Source organism: Mandrillus leucophaeus, unplaced genomic scaffold (genome assembly GCF_000951045.1).
Source record: "Mandrillus leucophaeus isolate KB7577 unplaced genomic scaffold, Mleu.le_1.0 Scaffold37, whole genome shotgun sequence".
Taxonomy (NCBI): domain Eukaryota; kingdom Metazoa; phylum Chordata; class Mammalia; order Primates; family Cercopithecidae; genus Mandrillus; species Mandrillus leucophaeus.
Window position 1 is genome coordinate 5,824,678 of NW_012103920.1, and position 19,969 is coordinate 5,844,646.

The window sequence follows — 19,969 nt, forward strand, 5'->3', positions numbered from 1 at the left end:
GGGAAGATAGGTTTTGATGGATGGCCAGAAGTTTCTGTTACATGTAATAACAGATAAAAAAAAAAAATATATATATATAGCCATCCGGATACAGTGGCTCACACCTATAATCCCAGCACTTTCGGAGGCCGAGGTGGGTGGAGCACCTGAGGTCAGGAGTTCGAGAACAGCCTGGCCAACAGGGCGAAACCTTTTCTCTACTAAAAATATAAAAATTAGCCAGGCATAGTGGCAGCTAGTGATCCCAGCTACTTGGGACGCTGAGTCAGAAGAATCACTTGAACCCAGGAATGGGAGGTTGCAGTGAGCCGAGCCAAAATCGTGCCAGTGCACTCCAGCCTGGGTGACAGAGAGAGACTCTGTCTCAAAAAAAAAAAAAAAGAAAAAAAATATATATATATATTTGCCTCCTACAAATAAGGTAAATGCTACATGGTCATATATTCAACAAATCTTTATTAAGGGCCTACTATGTGCCACATATTCTTTCTTATATGTGTAAGAAATATATTATTAACATATTTTGGGTAAAAATATGCAACACTATAAACATATTTTTCATTTTTGAATGGCTTTTACTTTTTCAGACAATAGAAGGCAACTAGAAAAGAGGCAAAGATTCTGACTACATACTGCAGAAAAAATATTCACACCTGTCAAATTCCAACAGCTGGCGTTATTGTTGTTCTATGGATAAGCACACACAGAATCCTCGTGGATAGTTCTTTGTCTCTTGGTCTCGTAAATCATAACTTGCTTGTAACTTTTTTATGAACCTTCAGGAATAACTCTTCAGAGGATGATAATACATCATTAAGATTAAATTGAACCTCAAAGGTGGGTTTTTTTTCCAAAATGATAAAGGCCACCAACACTGCAAGGTTTGCCGTTATTCCCTTGATCTGGTAAGTGACACCATCTTCAGGATTTGTGTACTCAAAGATATGATTAATAAAACGGTGACCGAGACGTGTGACGTAATGCTGGTCATGGACCTGTGGATGCAGGAAATAGGCCAGAGGCACCAGGAATACATCCTTAACTTCAGCAGGATTCGGCTGGGCCTGGAAGTTGTGGTCTATTAAACCCACAAATGGCGTTATCAATGCATCTGTCTAAAAGCAGAAAACAAAACAGAGAAATTAAGAAGTGAAGTGATACTGTTTCAAATACTAAAATCATGCCACTTCTAGGTGAGCTAAGAAAATACACCAAACCTGGGAGAAGGGGAAGAAAGCTTACTCTGGAAGTAAATTTATGTTTCCCCTAAAATGGGAGTCATCCTGCCCTACCTGAAGTGGCATCTATGAGATGACTCTGAAAATGATTTCTCGTATGAACATAACACAGTACAATCTTTTGGAATGGCAATTTGGCAGTATCATAAAAATGTGTTCCCTTTGACCTGGGAATTGCATTTGTGTATCTGTATGATAAATTCCTACTGGTAAGAAAAGACACAAGTATAAACCTGAAGCATTACTTTTGACAACAGCCCAAAATTCTAAAGTTATCACTCTTCATTTTATAGGCATTTAAGTTATATAAATTAGGTTTATATCCATAAAATAGGATACTATGTAGCCTTTAAAAAGAATGGGATAGACACCTTTCCTTCTCAGTAAAGAAAAAAATGTGCTATACTTATGAACAGAAAAGTGATATAGTAGTTATGACATATTCCCGTTTATGGAAAAAATTTATATGTACATATAAATATGTGTCATATATAACTATGAATTATTTTATATAATACACATGTTTATATTACATGGGAGAGGGATTTCTGTTTACAACCACAACTGCTTGCAAATGAACATGAGTGGTCAGGTGTGGTGGCTCACGCCTATAATCCCAGCACTTTGGGAGGTCGAGGTGGGCAGATCACCTGAGGTCAGGAGTTTGAGACCAGCCTGGCCAACATGATGAAACCCCATCTCTACTAAAAATACACAAATTAGCCAGGTGTGGTGGTGCGTGCATGTAATCCCAGCTACTCGGAAGGCTAAGGCAGGAGAATTGCTTGAACTCAGGAGGCGGAGGTTGCAGTGAGCCGAGATCATGCCACTGCACTCCAACCTGGGTGACAGAACGAGGCCCAGTCTCAAAAATAAAAATAGATAAATAAATAAAAACAAAAAAGCAAATGAACATGAGTGCTATCAAATGAAAGTCTGTTTTGTTATACTGGAAACCCTGAGAGGGAGGCCTGGGGCTGAGTGAGGATGTGGGATCTGGTAAGAGCTGCCCGACTTTGTATTAGAAAGTGAGAAGAATTGGAATTCCCAGAGCATCCCAAGAGAAAGTGGGTGGGAAAAGCCAGAGAGGTAGACACACGGTGAGGCTGGGACCTACCCAGCCTGCAGCACGTTCTCAGAGGGACAGCTAAAGACAGGAAAGCAAATTTAGGAACAGAGACAACTCAGACCATTAACCAAAATAATGGTGAAAGTCAACATCGGGACCAGGAGGAGACAAGAGGAACATAGACTTCATATGTCCTTGGGCAGGAAATCTGGGGTCATTAAGTTACCCAAGGGCAGAGGCAACATTCTATCAGCACCTAACACCACACCTGGCAGTGGGGAAAAGGCTTAGTCTCTGAATATGGAGTTTTTCAGGTGGACTCTGAGATAAGGACTCAGATGCAAGTGATGTTTTAAGAAAGTGCTCCCAGGGGAGACAGGTAAGGGGAGGAGGGGAGCAAGACTCATAAGGGAAGAAGGCTGGCAAGGGCACCATGGGCTGTTCTGGAGGGTAAATTAAAATGCAGTTTGTCCCACGTGGAGACAAGGGAGCTGGGATTTCATGCTCCCTAGCCCCAGTCAGTCACTAGTTAAGGACTGCCTGGCCAGAAGTGACTTCACAGGCACTCCCAGCACCCTGTGCAGGACACATGGCAAGGTGGCTCCAGTATCAAGGGTGCCAGCATTCAGAAGAAAGCCGCCAAGTGTTGTCAGAGACGTTGGAACCAGAGCAACTCCGTCTTGAATAGGAGCTGGGTAAGATAAGGCTTGGACCTACTGGGCTGCATTCCCAGGAGGTTAGGGCACGGTTAGTCACCAGACGAGACTGAGATACAGGTCATAAAGACCTTGCAGTAAAGAAGGCCGTCGAAACCCACCAAAACCAAGATGGCAACGAAAGTAACCTCTGATCATCCTCACTGCTCATTATATGCTAATCAGAATACATTAGAATGTTAAAAGACACTCCCACCGGCGCCATGACAGATTACAAATGCCATGGCAATGTCAGGAAGTTACCCTATATGGTCTAAAAAGGTGAGGAACTCCCAGCTCTGGGAATTGCCCACCCCTTTCCTGGAAAACTCATGAATAACCCACCCCTTATTTAGCATATGATCAAGAAATAACCATAATAATGGCCAACCAGCAGCACGTGCTATTGCTCTGTTATAGAATAGCCATTCTTTTGTTTCTTTACTTCTCTAATAAACTTGCTTTCACTTTATGGACTCACCCTGTGAGATCCAAGGACCCTCTCTTTAGGGTCTGGATTGGGACCCCTACCTGGTAACGGTGAGTTATCAGAAGCCTTGCAGTTGTAAGAGGAATACGAAGGGGCCTGGACAGAGCCCTAACAATGCATACTCAGTAAATATTCGTGGTTGCTGCTACCATTAGTGACCGCAACTTATGGGCACCTAGTCTAGTTCCCAACACCCTCTAATTCTTTACAACAATCTGCTCTTGAAGAAGCCTTAACAACTGCAATTAGAGACGTGAAGAAACTTGCCCAAGGGCACATCCTGTAAATACTTGGCAGAAACTGGATTCAACCACAGACATGTTGCTCATACTCCTGGGTATATTTCAGAGACCTTTGCAAAAAGAAGTACAAAAAAGTTTGGCAAAAGGGAAAACTGAGGTGGGGGTTGTGGTGTCACAGCCTGCCTGGAAGGCTTATGTAGCAGGTACATACATAGGTAGCTACTCTGGAGGCTGAGGCAGGAGAACTGCTTGAACTAGGGAGGTGGAGGTTGCTGTGAGCCGAGATCACTGGACTCGAGATTACTTGGGAAAAGCCAACAGCACCCTCCCAGCTATGATCTCCAGACATTACCAAATTCCCCAGGGTGGAAAAATCACTCCAGGTTAAGAGCCACATAGATTAGACAATGCTTGTAATTTTTAATAAATGACAATTTTGTGATACATTTTAAAAATTAGCAGAGGTCAAAAAACAAAGTAACCCTCCCTTGTGCTTCCAAACACAGCAGACCTTTCTTTAAAGCCTTTGTTTAATCTCTCAATCATGCCATTTTAGAAATCTCCTGTTCCAGGAGTATCTGGCCCCCAGGAATCTCCCATAAACACATTTTCCTGTTAACACTGTTGAATTCTATCCACCCACACGCGGAACTCAGTAGCACCTGGGGACTTTGGGAATGGAGTTAGTCTCATTTTGGAAACTTTTAATCAGTATAGCTAAATTTGTTAATTGATTTCTAAAGTAAATCCTCCAAATGTTGGTGGATTTGCAGAAATCAACTGAAAAGAGTTCCCATTAGAAAACAAAATGGAAAAGTAATTGACACATTTCTCGTGTAATTCCATGTCTCTATCCCGGTTTCATACACACACACTTAGAAAACATTTATTTAGTGGTCACTAGCTTCTTGCAAACAAAACCACCCTTGGGAGCTGACCTTTCTATTTTTTAAAAGGACCCAATTAAGACAGACATTATCTCAGCATCACTGATCTTCAAAACACTGTACCACCAAGACTTTAGTCAAATGGCACATAAAGGATGTTCTAACCCACTGGTTTTCTAACTGTTAGGCAACAGTGGGACTGTTCTTTTGAAATAAAAACTTACCCGAAAGCCCAATATATAAAACATTAAGAGTTTATACCTACCCCTGATATCGTGTGATGAGAGCATTTCACCTCTCTGGTGTTCCCAAATTATGACCCCAGCTTAACGATGAGAAAAATACCAGACAAACCAAAATTGGGGAACATTCTACAAAACACCTGGCCACTACATCTCAAAACTGTCAGGGTCATGAGAATAAGAAAGTCTGAGAAAGTATCACAGACCAGAGAACTAAGGAGACATGACTACAAAATACAATATGGTATCTTAGATGAGATCCAGGACAGAAAGGAGGACACTAGTAGAAAAACTAGTAAAAAGCAAACAGAGCATGGAATTCAGTTAATAGTAACATGCTGACATTGGTTTCTTTGTTGTGACAAATGTATGCAGTGACGTAAGATGTCAATGATAGGGGAAACTAGGTCTATGGCATATAAGAACTTTCTGTACTATCTTCACGACTTTTTCATCAGTCTACTGCTATTCTAAAGTTAAAATTAAAGGTTTTATTAAAACATTTATATGGTAAAATCATGCTGTTATCCAAGATCATACTTATTAATACAATATTTACCCCTTCTAAAGTCAATTAGTACAACAATGAGGTTGTTGTGGTGAACCAATAGAAAGTAAGATCTGCAGCTGAGTACAGTGGTTCACACCTGTAATCCCAGCACTTTGGGGGGCTGAGGTGGGAGGATCACTTGAGGACAGGAGCTCGAGACCAGCCTCATCAACAAAGCGAGACCCCCATCTCTATAAAAAATAAAATAAAAAGAAAATAAGATCTGGTTATATCAGCTCCAAAATTCATTTTAAAAAATATTTTAAATATGTTTTGATGTATATTATACTATCAAGGAAATCCTGATCCAACACAAATGCAGTTATGAATAGTAATAGTTTTTAAATAGCTTGCCTAGTGATCTCATGGTTCATTCAATTAATGTGTTACAGAGAGGCTTTATTCTATAGTATGTAGAAAAATGAGTATCTTTATGGCAGAAGTAATGCATTGGTGGTCTCCAAGGGGCTAAAGTTTGGTATCCAGCACATTGGAGTGTGTGTTATTTTTTCAACGGAACTCTCAAAATCAATGTATACTGGAGAAAAATAAATGTGAACTGAATGTTAATAATTCTGAAGCATCTCTCTAGGGTTCTATGGCACCCAGTTTGAAATCCACTGATGGGAGTTCAACCCTTTTATTTCTGGATGGGGTCCAGAGAGGCAAAAGGGGTCGCCCACAGCCACTTGGCTCACGAGGGGCAATGTCCATTGGAGAACCTGGTTTCTTGACTTTATGTACAGTACTCTTTGGGGTTATGTTTGGAAAATGTGGAATCCTGAGAACAGTAGATCCACCTGGGGGTGGGGACGGCGCTCGAGTGTCTGAGGAAACCCTTACATCAATAAGACATGGCACCAGGCAGCAGACAACTTCCACTTGATGAGGACGCAGCCCCACTTCCTCCTGGGCTTCCCGGAGAGCCGTGGCTGCATCATCCATGTCTGTAGGATCACGCTTACCTCCAGGGAAGCAAACTTCTCCAGGGGCCCTTCTTAGCTGGATATAGAAAGAACAGCACTACAATGTGGGATTCTAATTTTGGAACTATTTATTCATTCAACAAATACTTACTGAACTTCGATTTTGTACCAGAGACCATTCCTACCTAGGTGGTGGTATCAAAACCCTCATGGCCCAAAAATGTGTTTTCTTGAATCCTTTTAAAGCAATGAACCTTGAAAATTTTTCTCACTGCTAACTTTTATTCTATTTCTCCGCAAAACATACCACACACTATATTAGTCTGTTCTTGCACTGCTATAAATAAATAGCAGAGACTGAGTAATTTATAAAGAAAACAGGTTTCGTTGGCTCACAGTCCCGCAGGCTGTGCAGGGAGCATGATGCTGGCATCTGCTCGGCTTCTGGGGAGACCTCAGGAAACTTACAATCATGATGGAAGGCAAAGGAGGAACAAGCATTTCACATGGCTGGAGCGGGAGGAAGAGAGCGGGAGCGGAGGTGCCACACACTTTAAACAACCATATCTCGTGAGAACTCACTCACTATTGTGATGACAGTACAATAAAGAAATCCACCAGCATGATCAAATCACACACACACAAACAGACTGACATTGCTAGGGGAAAAAAGCTGAAAGAATAATATAAGGGGCAATATTATCAACAGATAATTTTGTGGAGTCCTTTATTGGGTGCTTATCATATTCTGGGCATGCTGTTTCACAGAGATTTTTTACCCACTGGGTCCTCAGAACCGTTCTATAAGCTACTAATTTTTGAATGAGGTGAAATTCACATAAAAGTAACCATTTTATAGTGAAGAAAATAAGAGACATTTAATACATTTACTGTGTTGTACAATCATCCCCACTATCTCGTTCCAGAATATTTTCATCATTCGAGAAGGAAACCCCATACAACAGTTGATTCTCATTCCCCTCTCCCTCTGTCCCTGCTTCCTGTCTCTGTGGATTTACCTAGTCTCGACTTTTGTGTCTGGCATTTTTCCCTTCACATATGTTTTTGAGGTTCTTCATGTTCTATCGTGTATTGGTACTTCCTTTTTTACGGCTGAATAGTAGTCTATTGTATGTATATATCACAGTTTGTTTATCCTCTCATGCCCTGATGGGCAGGTAAGCTACTCTTTTCTTTCTCCCTCTCTTTTTTTTTTTTTTTTGATACGGAGTCTCGCTCTGTCACCCAGGCTGGAGTGCAGTGGTGCGAACTCGGCTCACTGCAAGCTCCGCCTCCCAGGTTCACGCCATTCTCCTGCTTCAGCCTCCCGAGTAGCTGGGACTACAGGCGCCCACCACCACGCCTGGCTAATTTTTTGTGGTTTTAGTAGAGCTGGGGTTTCACCATGTTAGCCAGGCTGGTCTTGATCTCCTGACCTCGTGATCTGCCCTCCTCGGCCTCCCAAAGTGCTGGGATTACAGGCCTGAGCCACTGCGCCCGGCCATAAGCTACTCTTATACTACTATTATTTCTACTTTCATACAGGGAACTTAGGCTCACAGAGGCTAAATAACCTGATCAAGTTCACTCAGTGAGCTGGAATATAAACCAGTGTTTAATTTACGAGCTTGTGGTTTTAATCAGTACAACATGCATTTATCAAAAGTTTAGTAAGACACAGAAAATATGGGCCCTGGAGCTATTAGCATTGTATTGGCATCTATGTTTATCTTTGCGTGTGTTGGTAAAGGAATAGAGGTCTCCTCTTTCCCTGCATTGCCTTCTTCCTTGATTCCATTCCTTCCTGCCTTTAGGAGAACTGACTGTGTCTCTATTTATAGCATCCTAAAATTACTCCCTTTCTTATCTGTGTCTTTAAAATTATTTCTCTCATATCTTGGGCAGAAGTGGAGAGGCACAAACGCTCCACTGTTCTCTCTTCTGCAGGGCCAAATATCTCAGCAAAGTGACCTCAATTTCTTTTATGCCCACTCGTGCCTAGTACCCACTATCCTTTCTCTCCTGAATTGTCCAGGAGCCCTCAGGCTCAGCAAGAGTCCTGGGTCTGCCTCTTTCCAGCTGTGTGCAATGGGGTAATGACAGTGTGCTCCTCACAGAGCTGTGAAGATTGTTCCATGAGGGTGGAGTGGATGCACAGGAATGGTGCCTGGCCACATTAAATATTTAATAATGAGAACTCGTAAGGTCAGTCCTGGACATTGAGAAGCTCAGTCAAGAGATCATGTTGCCGTTGTTAGCACCTAGGCCAATATATCTATGTAAGGAGAAACTAGATGCCTGCAATGGCCTGGTTGTTTATTCTCCCATGAATCCATATGTTGAAATCCTCACCCCTAAGGTGATGGTATTAGGAGGTGGGGCCCTTGGGAGGTGATTAGATCATGAGGGCAGAGCCCTCATCAGTGAGATTAATGCCCTTATAAAAGAGGCCCGAAACAGACCCTTTGCCCCTTTCTCTGTAAGGGCACTGAAAAGATGACTATCTATGAACTGGAACAGGGCCCTCACCAGACACCAAATCTTCTGGTAGCTTAATCTTGGACTTCGCAGCTTCCAGAACTCTGAGAATTAATATCTGTTGTTTATAAGCCACCCAGTCTAAGGTATTTTGTTCTAGCAGCTTGAGAGGACTAAGACAATGCCATGATACATTTTTGACATTTTATAGTCCATAGCCTCATTTGGGCAAGGCTCAAAAATTTTTTTTTAAGTCCTTCTGTGCTGATAAATCAGTAACACTGCAGAAATTGCTGCCATAGCTGAATACTTAAGACATCTTCACCTCAATTACAGTCGTGAGAACAGGTGAAAAGAAGGTTGATGGACATATTTCTACTGTCTTGAACGAACACTCACCACCCACTGCAAATATGTCTCACCAAATGCATAAGAAATACACCTAATGTTAGAGCAACTCTGAAAAAGTGCTTTATTGTTAGAATGTTCAACTCCAAGGCAGCCAGGGACAGAGGCACCTCCAAGCAGTCATCAGGCTTGACAGAAATACAGACCTGATATGATGCCTGTTTTAAATGTACAGTCAGGGACACATTCTGAAAAATACATTAGGCGATTTCATCATTGCACAAACAACACAGGGCGCACCTGCACAAACCTGGATCGTATAGACTACTGCAAACCGAGGCTATATGGTGTAGCTACTGCTTCTGGGCTACAACTTGTATACCATTTTACTGTCCTGGATATTGCAGGCAGTAGTAACATAGTGGTAAGTATTTGTGTATATAAACACAGAAAAGGTACAGTAAAAATATGGTATAAAAGATCAAAAATGGTTCACAGTATAGGGCATTTACCATAAATGGAGCTTGCAGGACTGAAAGCTGCTCTGTGTGAGTCAGTGAGTGAGTGGGTGGTGAGTGAATGTGAAGGCCTAGGACATTAAACACTGCTCTAGACTTCATAAACACTAGACACTTAGGCTATAGTATGTTTATAAAAATATTTTTCTTTTCTTTTCTTCTTTTTTTTTTTGAGATGGAGTCTCACTCTGTTGGCCAGGCTGGAGTGCAGTGACGTGATCTCAGCTCACTGCAGCCTCAGCCTCCCAAGTAGGTGGAATTACAGGCAGCTGCCACTATGTTCGGCTAATTTTTGTATTTTTAGTAGAGACGGGGTTTTGCCATGTTGGCCAGGCTGCTCTCGAACTACTGACCTCAGGTGATTCTCTCCACCTTAGCCTCCCAAAATGCTGGGATTACAGGTGTGAGCCACCACCCCTGGCCTTTTTCTTTTTTGAATAATAAATTAACCGTAGATTACTATTACTTCTTACTTTCTAAACTTTTTAATTTTTAATTTTTTGACTCTTGTAAGAACACTTAGCTTAAAACACAAACACATTATACAGCTGTACAAAATATTTTCCTTATACCTTACTCTAGAAGCTTTTTTCTATTTTTAAGGATTTTTGTTTTTCTTTTTAAACTTTCTTGCTAAAAACTAAGATACAACACACAGAATCATCAATGTCACCGTATTCTACCTCTACTTCTTGTCCCACTGGAAGGTCTTCAGGGGCAATAGTAACATACATGGAGCTCTCATCTGCTACAATGACAATGCCTGTGTTTTTTGGAATACCTCCTGAAGGACCTTACTGAAGCTGCTTTATAGTTATTTAAAAAAAATAAGTAGAAGAAGAGCACTCTAAAATAATGATTTCAAAGAATAGTGTAGTAAATTTCATAAACCAGAAGTGTCATTTTTGTCATTATCAAGTATTATATATTGTGCATAATTGTATATGCTATACTTTTAGACCACTGGCAACACAGTAGGTTTGTTTACACCAGCATCACCACAAACATGTGAGTAATGTATTGTGCTATGACATTATGACTGCTGTGATGTCACTTGGTGATAGGAATTTTCAGCTCCATTATAATCTTACAGGACCACCACTGTATATATGGTCCATCATTGATGGAAAAACGCTGTTTTGCAGCACATGACTGTATTTTGAGAGGTTTCAAAACTATCTCATAGCATACCAATTCTACTCAAGTTGCCTTGTACACCTATTCCAATTAATAGGTGATAGGAATTGGAAAAGACCATTCTGGCTTAGTGAGAACACTACTCTCAAGAAAATGTTATCCTTGGTCTAGGCAATGATTTTTAAAATATGACCCCAAAAGCACAGGCAATGAAAGGAAAAATAAAAACATGGGCTTACATCAACTAAAAAGCTTTTGCACAGCTAAGGAAACACTCAACAGACTGAAAAGACAATCTATGGAATGGGAGAAAATATTTGCAAACCATAAAAGGGGCTAGGATCCAAAATATATAAGGAACTCAACTCAATATCAGTAATAAAAAACACCCAATTAAAAAGTGGACAAAGGACCTAAATAGACATTTCTCAAAAGGTATATTTAAAAAATGCTTAACATCACTAATCACCAGGAAAACTCTAAAACCACGGACAGACATTACCTCACACCTTTTAGAATGGCCATTATCTAAAAAGCAAAAGGTAAGCGTTGTTGAGGATATGGAAAAAAGCGAACGATCACACACTGTTGGTGGGAATGTAAATTAGTACAATCATTGTGGAAAACAGTATGGAGGCTTCTCAAAAAGTTAAAAACAGAATTGCCATATGATCCAGCAATCCCACTACTGGTTATATATCCAAAGGAAATCAAATCAGTACATTGAAGAGGTATTTGCACACCCATGTTCACTGCAGCATTGTTCACAACGGCCAAGATATGGAATCAACCTGAATGTCCATCAGCTAGTGAATGAAGAAAATGTACATCCAGAGAGGAATATTATTCAGTCATAAAAAAGAAGGAAATCCTGTCATTTGTGACAACATGGATGAAGCGGGAGGAAAATACGTTAGGTAAAATAAGCCAATCACAGAAAGACAAATGCCACATAATCTCATTCATATGTGGAATATTAAAAAGTCGGTCTCATAGAAGTACAGTAAAATGGTGGTTACCACATGCTGAGGTGGTTTTGGGGGAGGTTGGGGAAATGGCCAAAAGATAAAAAGTTTCAGCCAATCAGGAGGAATAAATTCAAGAGAGGTATTTTATACTATGGTGACTATAGTTAACATACTGTATTCTTGAAAATTGCTGAGTGGATATAAAGTGTTCTTACCACAAAGATGATGACTATGTGAGACTGTTACGTGTGGTGATATGTTACCATATGAGGTACTGTGTGTGTTAATATGTTACTATGAGAGGTAATGTATGTGGTGAGATGTTACCACATGAGGTAGTATGTGTGTTAATATGTACTAAGAGAGGTAATGTGTGTGGTGATATGTTACTATGTGAGGTAGTATGTCTGGTGATATGTTACTATATGACGTAATATGTATAGTAATATGTTACTATGTGAGTTAGTACATTGATTAGCTAGATTTAGTCATTCCACAGCGAATAGATACTTCAAAACATCATGTCATACAGGATAAATCTATACAATTTTATCTATTGATTTAAATTTTATTTATTTATTTGTTTATTTATTGAGATAGAGTCTCGCTCTGTCACCCAGGCTGGAGTGCAGTGGCATAGCCTCAGTTCACTGCAACCTCTGCCTCCTAGGTTCAAGCAATTCTCCTGCCTCAGCCTCCCGAGTAGCTGGGACTACAGGCATGCACCACCACACCCAGCTAATTTTGCATTTTTAGTAGAGATGGGGTTTCACCATGTTGGCCAGGCTGGTCTGAAACTCCTGACCTCAGGGGATCCTCACACCTCGGCCTCCCAAAATGCTGGGATTACAGGCATGAGCCACCATGCCCAGCCTACCTTTTTTTTTTTTTTTTTAAATGCGATTTTGAAGAAAATATGTGTGATGACATGTTACTATATGATGTATATGGTGATATGTTACTATGTGAGGTAATATGTATAGTAATATGTTACTATGTGAGGTATTGTGTGTGGTGATATGTGACTATGTGAGCAATATGTGAGGTAATATGTTACTATGTGAGGTAGTACACTAATTAGCCAGATTTAGTCATTCCACAGTGAATATATACTTCAAAACATCATGTTGTACAGGATAAATCTCTACAAGTTTATCTGTCTATTTAGTTTTGTTTTTAAAAAAGAAAATATTACACTGTTTTGAAGAAAATAGGCACATTTCTAAAACTGACTAATCAAAAACTATTAGCACTGCAAAGGGCTCTAAGTACAAAAGCTGTCAGTCATTTCTTTGATAAATAGTATACATATTTTTATTCAATAAAACCTTCTGAAGTGCTACTCAGAGGCCAAATAAAGCTGCAGCCTAATTTCCTAAGACTTCAATCTTTGCTTTGTTCTTGAATTTTCTCTTGCCTACTTCCAGTCCCAGAGAATGGGGTGCAGGGAGGAGGTTGGAGGAGGGTAGAAAAGGGGACAGAGGACGGATGAGAGGCCAAGGGTGTGGGGAAGAGGAGGACCGATAGTGCAGGGCAGCTAATTCCTGAAAGCTATAAAGTGGGTGGCTTTGAAGGCTTGAAGGGCTCTGCCCAGGTGTGCAATGGAGAAAGGGGTTTGCCAGCTCTTTGCCGCGCACCAGGGATCTAGGGTTCTGAGAGGAGTTCCTTATCCAAGGTGGGCCCGGACAAGGAGAAAACGAAAACATAGGTAGCAGCCAACAGCATGCAGCACTATGGCATGCCAGCAGCCGTGCCGGGTGTTTTACAGATCTTTTTCAGGCTATAACAACCCTGCACATGAGGTGCTGTTCTCAGGCCCATTTTTAGGGATGAGAAAACTGAGGCGATTAAGAGATTTAAGAACTTTTGCAGGCCAGGCGTGGTGGCTCATGCTTGTCATCCTAGCACTTTGGGAGGCCAAGGCGGGCAGCTCACCTCAGGTCGGGAGTTCAAGATCAGCCTGGTCAACCAACATGGTGAAACTCCGTCTCTACCAAAAATACAAAAATTAGCCAGGCGTGGTGGTGCACACCAGTAATCCCACCTAATTGGGAGGCTGAGGCGGAAGAATTGCTTGAACCCAGGAGGCAGAGGTTGCAGTGAGCTGAGATGGTGCCACTGCACTCCAGCCTGGGTGACAGAGCAAGACTCCTTCTCAAAAAAAAAAAAAGAAAGAAAAAGAAACTTGTTCAAGGTTCCAGAGCTAGTGGGAGAGCGCACATTTGAGAAGGGTTAACCCACTTCTTGCCCTGCCCTCCCCATCCATTGGGGGGAAATCTCCTACCACTCCCCTGCTTGTGTGAGGGGCAGAGCGCCAGAGGGAATTTCTCACCCCCACAGCCAGATAGTGTTTACAATCAGATTGAATTAAATTTAAATAGTTTTTTAAAAGTGACCTTAATAATAGACGGGCAAAAGTGGCTCTGGGTGAAACAAAAGAAACTAGAGACCCTCTTGGTTGAGTTTGTAGTATTGTCTAGATTTCTTATATTATTGTTTGTCTGATCATTCTATTTTATTTATTTATTTATTTATTCATTATCGAGATGCAGTCTTGCTCTGTTGCCCAGGCTGGAGTGCAGTGGCACGATCTCGGCTTAATGCAACCTCCACCTCCCAGGTTCAAGCAATTCTCCCTGCCTCAGTCTCCCCAGTAGCTGGGATTACAGGCGCCCACCACCACGGCTGGCTAATTTTTTCTATTTTTAGTAGAGACAGGGTTTCGCCATATTGGCCAGACTGGTCTCGAACTCCTGACCTCAGGTGATCCACCCACCTCAGCCTCCCAAAGTGCTGGGATTACAAGCATGAGCCACCGCACACGGCCATATCTGATAATTTTTAAATATATGTAAGTGCTTCTCCTGTGCTTTCTGGCAGAGCTGGGAACAGACTCTGATCCCCTCTTTTCCATTTAAGTATCTCCCCTTGGAACCTGGATTTCTATCATGTCCTGAGTTCACGGCATTTCTGCCTGGCTCAGATCGAACGCAATCCGCACAAGTCTACTTCTACATCCACAAAACTCCGGCTGATTCCTTGGCATTTAAAAAAATAAAATAAAATACTTTTCATTATTCTGCTTAAAAAGCCTATTAACATGGCTTATTTTCTTTTTGTACGTGGATAACCTTAAAATGACTGCTTCACCAGCTTTTCCTTGAAAGTTCCCCATAGCAAGGGAAAGTGATTGTGCTCATGGGTGCGGGGGTGATACAATTTTGATATTTGTTCTTGCCCAAATCTCATGTTGAATTGGAGTCCCCATTGTTGGAGCTGGGGCCTGGTGGGAGGTGACTGGATCATGGGGGCAGATTTCGCATGCATGGTTTAGCACCATCATCTTGGCACTGTCCTCATGATAGTGAGTGAGTTCTCATGAGATCCGCGGCCATTTAAAAGTGTGTGGCATTTCCCTGCTCTCTCTCTTGCTCCTGCTCCCCCTCTGCCCTCTGCCATGATGGTAAACTCCCTAAGGCCTTTCCAGAAACTGAGCAGATGCCTGTGTCATGCTTCCTGTACAGCCTGCAGAAACATGAGCCAATGAAACCTCTTTTCTTTATAAATTACCCAGTTTCAGGTATTTCTTTTTTTTTTTTTTTCTGAGAGGGAGTCTCGCTGTTACCCAGGCTGGAGTGCAGTGGCACAATCTCTGCTCACTACAACCTCCGCCTCCTGGGTTCAAGTGTTTCTCCTGCCTCAGCCTCCTGAGTAGCTGGGATTACAGGTGTGTTCACCACGTCCAGCTAATTCTTTTGTATCTTTAGTAGAGATGGGGCTTCACCATGTTGGTCGGGCTGATCTCAAACTCATGATCCGCCCACCTCAGCCTCTCAAAGTGCTGGGATTACAGGCATGAGCCACTGCGCCCAGCCTCAGGTATTTCTTTATAGCAATGCAAGAATGGACCAATACAAGGGGTAAGCCAGAAACTCCATTCCCAGCCCAATATTTCCTTAAAGTGACATCATTTATCTCAAAACTTCAGCTCATGTCTGCCACTTGACACTAACGATGATAGCCAAAAATTACTGAATTCTTGCTTGCCAAGTACCAGGGTTGTATAGGTGCTTTACATTTGTTACCCTGTGAAATGTTCACAGCAGCTGTATGAAGCAGTAACTAATATTCTGTCCTCATTTTACAAGTGAAAAGACTTAAGTACAGAGAGGGTAAGTAACTAGGCCAAAGTCACAGCTGGCAAGGAGAGAGCCTGGATTCAACATGGATAGCTAGCTTTAGAGCCGAGGCTGTTAACTTCTGTGCTCTAGTATTTTCACATTATACTGGGGGTGGGATAGTTTAAAACAGTGGCCCTTGGTGGGGGCAATTTGGCACCGCCAATCCTGCCAGAACAATAGGCAATTCTGAAGATATTTGTGGTGTGTATGCTACCGGCATACCGGACAAAGGGACAAAGGTGTTTGTGAGCTTGTGTTTCTGTGTGCTACTGGCATCTGGTGGGTAGAGGCCAAAGGATGATGCTAAACACACCACATTATACAGGACAGTCTCCACACCAAAGAATTATTCAGCCCCAAAGGCCAATAGCACCAAGGTTAGGTAACCCTAGTCTGAAAGCATTTTAAACTGCTTGCTAGCTAAATTCCTTCATTTTCTTTGTTAAACCTTCTCCAAGAAACACCATGTTATGCCGTGACTTGTGGTTGTATGCCTCTGGCATCACAATTCTGAAAGCCCTTTTGAGAATTTTGGCATCGAAATGTGTGCAAGTGACAAAATCTCGTGAGGTTTTCTGATGTCCTGAGGTTTAAGGGCAGGAAATTTTTTGTCCACCTACCTTCTCTGACCGGACGGTGAACAACAAATGGAGTTTTCCTTCTTTAACCACCAATGGCAAAAGGATGGAATATTTGTTATATGGCAAGTGAGAATATTTGCCTCCAATATCATACTTTCTTAAGCGGGCCTTAGCATCATCTAGCAAACTGTTTCTAAAATAAAAACAAACCAGACAGACATTTTAGTAAGCAGAGTTACGGTAAAAAGCTTATAGTCCTGCCTCTGTTTCTGCTTTGTTGTGTATTTAGGAGTTTGCCATTTCTGACTCTCTGTGTATTTTTCAATAACACGACAGAAATGATAGTATCTAAAATGCATGGTGTTCACAAGATGAAAGTGACAAAAAAACCTCCTAAACACAGTTTAGTACACAGGTTCTCTTTGAAACATAAAGTATGGTAAAATGTTTTTTCAATAATGCAATAGTTGAATTTTGAAATCCACAATTATATTCAGAGAAGACAGGTTTGATGAAAACGTCATTGTTAAGGTTAGAAGACCACCTTCTGTTAAGCTGGCCCTTATGTTCTCCAACTCCTATGTCTTCAACTGCCTTATAACAGTGGTTCCCAAACTTTAGCAGCAACAGAATCGCCTGGAGGGCTGGCTGTCACATAGACTGCTAGGTTCGGTCCCAGACTGTGACTCAGTAACTCTCATGTAGGGCCTGAGAATTAGCATTTGTATCAAACTCCCACATGACAGTGTTACTGACGCTGTGGACAGGGGAACACATTTTGAGAACAATTTCCCAATAATATGCAAGTATTTGGATTTATAACCACAAATGGTGCCTTCCTATGTGGACTTGTTTTGGTCCTTTTGACAGGTGTGTTTTGCTGCTAGTTTCTATAGTGGGTTGAACAGTATCTCCTCACCCCTGAAATTCATGTCTACCCCAAACTTCAGAGTATGACTTTATTCAGATATAGGATCTTTTTAGATGTAATTAAAGTGAGCTCTAAATCCAATGACTGTTGTCCTTATAAGACCAGAAACAAGCCGAGTACGTTAGCTCACGCTTGTAATCCCAAAACTGGGAGGTTGAGGCGAGAAGATTGTTTGGGCCCAGGAGTTTGAAACAAGCCTGGTCAACACAGCAAGACCCTGTCTCTACAAAAGAAAAAAAAAAAAGCATAAATTAGCTTGGGCATAGGGCATGCAACTCTATTCCCAGCTACTTGGGAGGCGGAGATGGGAGGATCACTTGAGTCCCAGAGTTCAAGGCTGCAGTGAGCCATGATTGCACCACTGCACTCCAGCCTGGGTGACAGAGTGAGACCCGACTCAATAAAAAATAAAATAAAATTAAATTAAAGAAGAAGAAAAAAACACGGAGACATGCACACAGGGAAGAAGACCATGTAAAGATGGCGGCAGAGGTTGAAGTGATGCTGCTGTGAGCCAAGGAATGCCAGAAACCACCAGAAACTGGAAGAGGCAAGGAAAGGTTGCCCCCAGAGCCTTCTAAGGGAGTGTGGCCCTGCTGACACCTTGATTTCAGACTTCCAGCCATGAGAGACCATTTCTATTGTTTTAAACCACCCAGTGTGTGGTACTCTGTTATGGCAGCCCTAGAAAAGGAACAGGTGATTTTACTTTTTCTGTGGGATGGCAGTTTTGCATAGTGGGCAGAATCAGATGTTTAAGATACCCAGAATTGGCTTCAAATGTGTATAGGAGGCCTGGTACAGTGGTTCATGCCTGTAATCCCAGCACTTTGGGAAGCTGAGGCAGGTGGATCACTTGAAGTCATGAGTTTGAGACCAGCCTGGCCAACATGGTAAAACCCCACCTCTACTAAAACTACAAAATTAGCTGGGCATTGTGGCACATGCCTGTAATCCCAACTACTCAGGAGGTTGAGGCAGGAGAATCGCTTGAATTCAGGAGGCAGAGGCTGCAGTGAGCCGAGATTGCCTACTGCACTGTAAGCCTGGGTGGCAGAGTGAGACTCTGTCTCAAAAAAAAAAAAAAAAAAAAGTGTACAGGATTGACTTCTCTGAGTTTCATCTTCATTTGTGTCAGGCTTGAGGATATTTATGCAGATTAAATGATGCAGTTCATATACTGTGGCTGGCACACAGCTGGTGCTCAGTGAATGGTAACCACTGTCATAAATCTCCCCATTATTAGATAAGCAGTTGTTTGCAGGAGGTATTTGCTATTTTTTGCCTCTTTCTAGATGGCAGGGTGCTCACTAGATGTGGGTGGGTAACAGCAGTGGATTTCAACGACCAAATGGCCTGGAAACAATCACTGAATGCTGGCACAGGGGATTGCACAGTACATCTGATGCACGCAGGCCCGCCTCCAGAAAAGGAAACTGTGGGATGGTGGCTTTTAACCACCCAGAAACCGCAGAAGTGACCAGAGAAACCAGCTGAAGTAAAAGGCTGCAAAAACGTATCCGTCCACTTTAGGGACTGGCCGCTGGAATAATCACCAAGATATCAACAGCAGTAGCAGCCACCCCGTTCTGAGCATGGTCTCACTTTCCACGTTTCTCATTTTATCCTCACAACAGCCCGGCAAGTGATCACAGGGTCACCTCCAGGCTCAGAGAGCTTACGTAACTGACAGACCCAAGGTCACAACTGGAAGTAGCCACTGGGTGACTTGAATCCGGGGCTGCCTGGTGCGGGGCTGTGCCACCCTCGGGGATCCTGGGGTCCAACTCTGGAGACGCGGATTGCAGAAGAGCCAAGCCGGCTGGGAAGGGGAGCAGCGTGTATGTAAACCACAGTGGCTAAAGCCGGCTCTGTTACTAGCCAGAGCAGGTGCAAAGGTTCGGGGACCCTGCGGGTTGCTGGAGGCGAATGCTCCCATCCGGGGCTCGCAGGTGGACTGGTGGGAGCTGCAAAACCTTTAGTCCCGGACTAAAGGCCTCAGTGGCTCCGCTGCTATCAAGGCCGGGCCTGGCCAAGCTCGGGGCGCCAGGACCCGGAAAGGCTTTACCTGACTGGCTCCTGAGGAAGACCAGGTGGTGACATTGCCCTGGGGAATATTTGTTTCCGGGCAGACTCCTCGGAGCGGCTCTGCCGGTCGCGCTTGCGCAGAGCAGCTCTGGGCCTGGGCGCGGCCTAAAGCCAGAGAGAGGGGCGGGTCTTAGAACAGGAGGCGGGGCGGGGTCTGGGGCGGAGACAGGGGACGGGGCGGGGCTAGCTCTGGAGTCGGAGGCTGGGATCCGGGCGCGGCCTATGGCCAGAGGCGGGACTAGAGGCGGGGAAGAGGCGAGGGGCGGGGCTTAGGGCCGGGTCTCCCCGGTTGCGCAAAGCAGTTTCTGCCTGGCTCCTTGGGCTTCTATGGAAGCAAGAGGCACAGGAGTTGCGGGATTTAGAGCTGGAAGAGTTAAAAAAAAAAAAAAAAAAAAAAAAA

At 42.8% G+C, this 19,969-nt stretch overlaps 1 protein-coding gene across 4 annotated transcripts; it reads right to left on the reverse strand.

The window, feature by feature from the left end:
* Positions 1–439: 439 nt before the first annotated feature.
* NUDT7 (nudix (nucleoside diphosphate linked moiety X)-type motif 7) lies at positions 440–19,688 on the reverse strand. Of its 4 annotated transcripts, XM_011990097.1 has the most exons (5): positions 19,550–19,688; positions 16,590–16,743; positions 6,257–6,415; positions 5,511–5,604; positions 440–1,115 (listed from the first exon to the last, which is right to left on the reverse strand). In XM_011990097.1, the coding sequence occupies exons 1-5, from the start codon at positions 19,582–19,584 to the stop codon at positions 1,045–1,047; spliced, it is 513 nt and encodes a 170-aa protein (XP_011845487.1). In that variant the 5' UTR covers positions 19,585–19,688; the 3' UTR covers positions 440–1,044. The 4 variants fall into 4 exon arrangements, with proteins under 4 accessions (XP_011845487.1, XP_011845484.1, XP_011845485.1 ...); XM_011990094.1 differs by lacking the exon at positions 5,511–5,604; XM_011990095.1 differs by lacking the exons at positions 5,511–5,604; positions 6,257–6,415 and adding an exon at positions 6,736–6,849 and having other exon boundaries at positions 19,550–19,669.
* Between the last annotated feature and the right edge of the window lie 281 nt (positions 19,689–19,969).

Excerpts from the sequence above, each read along its gene's own strand:
- NUDT7 (XM_011990094.1), bottom strand. The coding sequence starts at position 19,584 with ATGTCACCACCTGGTCTTCCTCAGGAGCCAGTCAG. Across the intron at positions 16,744-19,549 it reads CTTCCTCAGGAGCCAGTCAG|AAACAGTTTGCTAGATGATG; the intron begins GTAAAGCCTTTC and ends TTTTTATTTTAG. Across the intron at positions 6,416-16,589 it reads TCACCGTCCGGTCAGAGAAG|CTAAGAAGGGCCCCTGGAGA; the intron begins GTAGGTGGACAA and ends TTCTATATCCAG.